Source organism: Quercus suber, unplaced genomic scaffold (genome assembly GCF_002906115.3).
Source record: "Quercus suber isolate HL8 unplaced genomic scaffold, Cork oak 2.0 scaffold_57, whole genome shotgun sequence".
NCBI classification, from domain to species: Eukaryota; Viridiplantae; Streptophyta; class Magnoliopsida; order Fagales; family Fagaceae; genus Quercus; species Quercus suber.
This window is the reverse complement of record NW_027069522.1, coordinates 301579-304577: the sequence shown is the minus strand read 5'-3', so window position 1 is coordinate 304577 and position 2999 is coordinate 301579. Positions and strand designations below refer to the sequence as shown.

Below are 2999 nucleotides of genomic sequence, written 5' to 3'. Positions count from 1 at the left end.
AAAAAAAAAAAAAGTTTAAAGTCAAGTTATGATTCAATTCACTCGAAAATACTCCTAACCCTTGACTGTTTAAAATTCTTAAATATAAGTTTTGTAATGAGTAAAAAATTATTATAGTTGTTTTTCAGATAAAATACCATCACCCAACTTAGACCATCTAAAATTATGTACTTTGTTAAATATTATTTGTGTGTCACGCACTTTTTTGGGGCTTGAGAAAATATGGATGAAGAAAGAGATAATTGTAGAAGAATTTCATTGAAATGAAAGGAGAATTTTATTATTTACCTGAACAACATTGTATTTCCAAACGCTCTGTCCTGTGGCCCCCATAGTTCCAGCTGCGTTTCCATGGTACCCGTTTCTAAGTGATATTATGTCATGGGACCCTGTATACAACTTCGCCATCATTAAAGCCAACTCATTCGCTTCCGTCCCAGAATTCGTAAACAACACCACCTACAAATAATAAAACATAGTCACAAAGTTACATAATTCTTTAAAAAAAAAAAACACACTCCACGTATAAATTACTTCAACAATCATCTATATCATCAAGAAACATAAAATAAATTTGACGTGTATTTCTTGTTATACAACAACACTCTTGGGTTAGTTTATTTATTAAAAACAATTCTATATATATATATATATGTGTGTATATAAAACCTTTAAAAAGTGCATCTAACTTATAAGTCAAATAATCTTAAAAAAAAAAAAAAAAAAACAAACAACCATATAGCAGGCTTTGAACCCACAAATTTTATTAGTAATCATTTTTGGTAAAAGTATATAGCTAAACACTTATAATTTTGACGAAAACCAAATTATTTTTAACAAAAATTTTACCAACCAAAAAAAAAAAAATCATCCAAATTAACCTACTATCATAAAAAAATATAAAGTTGCTACTAAGTTTCCTTAGAAAGCGTTAACAATATTGAGAAATTATTCCATATTTAGTAGTAATATTTTATTTTCATGACAACTTATATCATGCAAGATAGAAAATGATGTTACTCTCGGAATATTGAATAATTACTAATAACAAATAATATATAATTATTATATGTACGTTAAGATCGCCGGGCAACTTGGAAGCAAGGGCCTCGGCAAAGTCAGCGATGGCGGAGTTGAGGTAGAGGACAGTGGAGTGTTGCAAGCGCTTAGTTTGATTGACAATAGCCTCCACCACGTCCGGGTGGCAGTGGCCACAACCCACGGTAGCTATTCCTCCAAAACCGTCCAGGTATCGCCGGCCTTCATCGTCGAACAAGTACTGCCTCTTCCCATCTACCACGTTCAGCTGCCCAATCATACATAAATTAAATTACTATTCACAATGATAGAACAAAATAATGGTAGTATGAATTGAGAAACAATCATCACGTATGATCTTTGATCATCTAAATATCATGAGATATTAAAAACTTAAATTTATGGTTGACAGAATTAGTCCAAATATTGTTAGATGATATGAAATTTTATCGAGATGACTCGAACACATAAATAAACATATTGATAGGAGAACTTATCAATTGAGATAACTAGTACTCACGTTATTTTAAGACGAGATTCCCGAGTTTTATTTGACCATAAGATTTTTTATTAGTTGGGATAAGAATCCCTCATCTTCAAAAAGTGAAACAGTGAAATGCATGATTTTTCAGAAACAAGAGATAGAGAGGAGGAGGAGAAATGATCAGGTGTGGTGAGTGACTTACAGTTTCTTGTATAAATGAAACAATGAAGCTGAGATGAGATAAGCTTGTCGCTTGGCCATGATCTCATCGACGGTGGGACCATTATAAGGCGGAGGAGAGTAATCAAAGGGGGGCATTTTCGGAACAGTGACATCATTTTCTTGAAGAGAGGCGTTCTTCTGGGCTAGTTGAGAGAAGCAGCGAGGTTGTGAGCACAGGGAAATTCTTCCCGAAAATACCTTTCTCGTTAGAATTCCCTGCATTTTAATTTCCTCGCTACCTCTCTGTCTTTCTGATTCCTCGGATTTGGTTTTTAGAATTTGTGAGGGAATTAAGATTCCGAGAATTCAGGACTATTTTTCGGGTGTTTGTGTTTGATGGTGGTGGCTCTAAAACTAAGCTAAGCCGAGAAAGAATTTATATAGAGGATTACAGAGAGCCAGGTGACGCTGACGTGTCCTATTATGATTGGTTATGGATGATTTTACCTAGTTACCCTTGGGTATATTAGGCAATTACTACGATAACGAGCGATACTAGACAATTTTCCAAATTGAGTAACGCTGCATACACAAAAAAAAAAAAAAAAAAAATTAAATAACATTTTTTACACCATTTAATATGACATGTTTGTACACTGGCTGGTTCTCACCTGAGTTAACCAGTGACTCTACTATTTTACTTACTATTAACAGAATTATTATTGGTGGTGCTAAAAAGTCATATTGCTATTTTTAGCATCACAAATTCTAAAAAGTAAGCTATAATAGTAGAGCTAAAATTAAAAAATTTTAGCTCCTCACCTACAGTGCACAACCATCTATAGTTGCTAAAATAGAAAAATAGTATTTTATTAAACCTCTCATTAAAAATAATGTTTCTTTCCTTTTTTTTTTTTGGGTTACACACTCTCTTCTAACCAAGTATTAGGCATGTGTGATACTCCCTTTGCATGTGCTTGGTTTTTACCTTTAGCTCTGCTCTTTTCTTTTTTTTCTTTTTTTCCTGGTTTTTTTGCTCTCTTTTTTTGTTCTTCTTTGCTGGTTTTTGATGGGTATTGGTTACAGTGGTGGGGTCGTGGCTGCACTGGTGGTTTTCATGGCTTTGATGGTGGTTGTGGTTGTGTTTTGGTTGTTGAATAAAATATTATTTTATTGTAGTGTTTATATTATTTTATTGTGTTAAAAGCTAAAATAAAACCACTGATGTTAGATGTTTTATAAAGTGAAAAAGTAAAATAGATAAAATAGCTTTTTATAGTGTCAAATAGCTAAAAAAATAGCTCCACCAATGTGG

The 2999-nt window shown here is 32.9% G+C and overlaps 1 protein-coding gene across 1 annotated transcript in view; it reads right to left on the bottom strand.

The window, feature by feature from the left end:
* LOC112023895 (alanine--glyoxylate aminotransferase 2 homolog 2, mitochondrial) overlaps positions 1–1333 on the bottom strand; it is an 11752-nt gene extending 10419 nt beyond the window's left edge. Inside the window, exons 1-2 of the mRNA XM_065772339.1 lie at positions 1076–1333; positions 289–459 (exon numbers count right to left, since the gene is read on the bottom strand). Coding sequence (XP_065628411.1) covers positions 289–459; positions 1076–1318 — 414 coding nt within the window. The 5' untranslated portion in view covers positions 1319–1333. The remainder of the gene's footprint in view (positions 1–288; positions 460–1075) is intronic.
* Positions 1334–2999: the final 1666 nt, after the last annotated feature.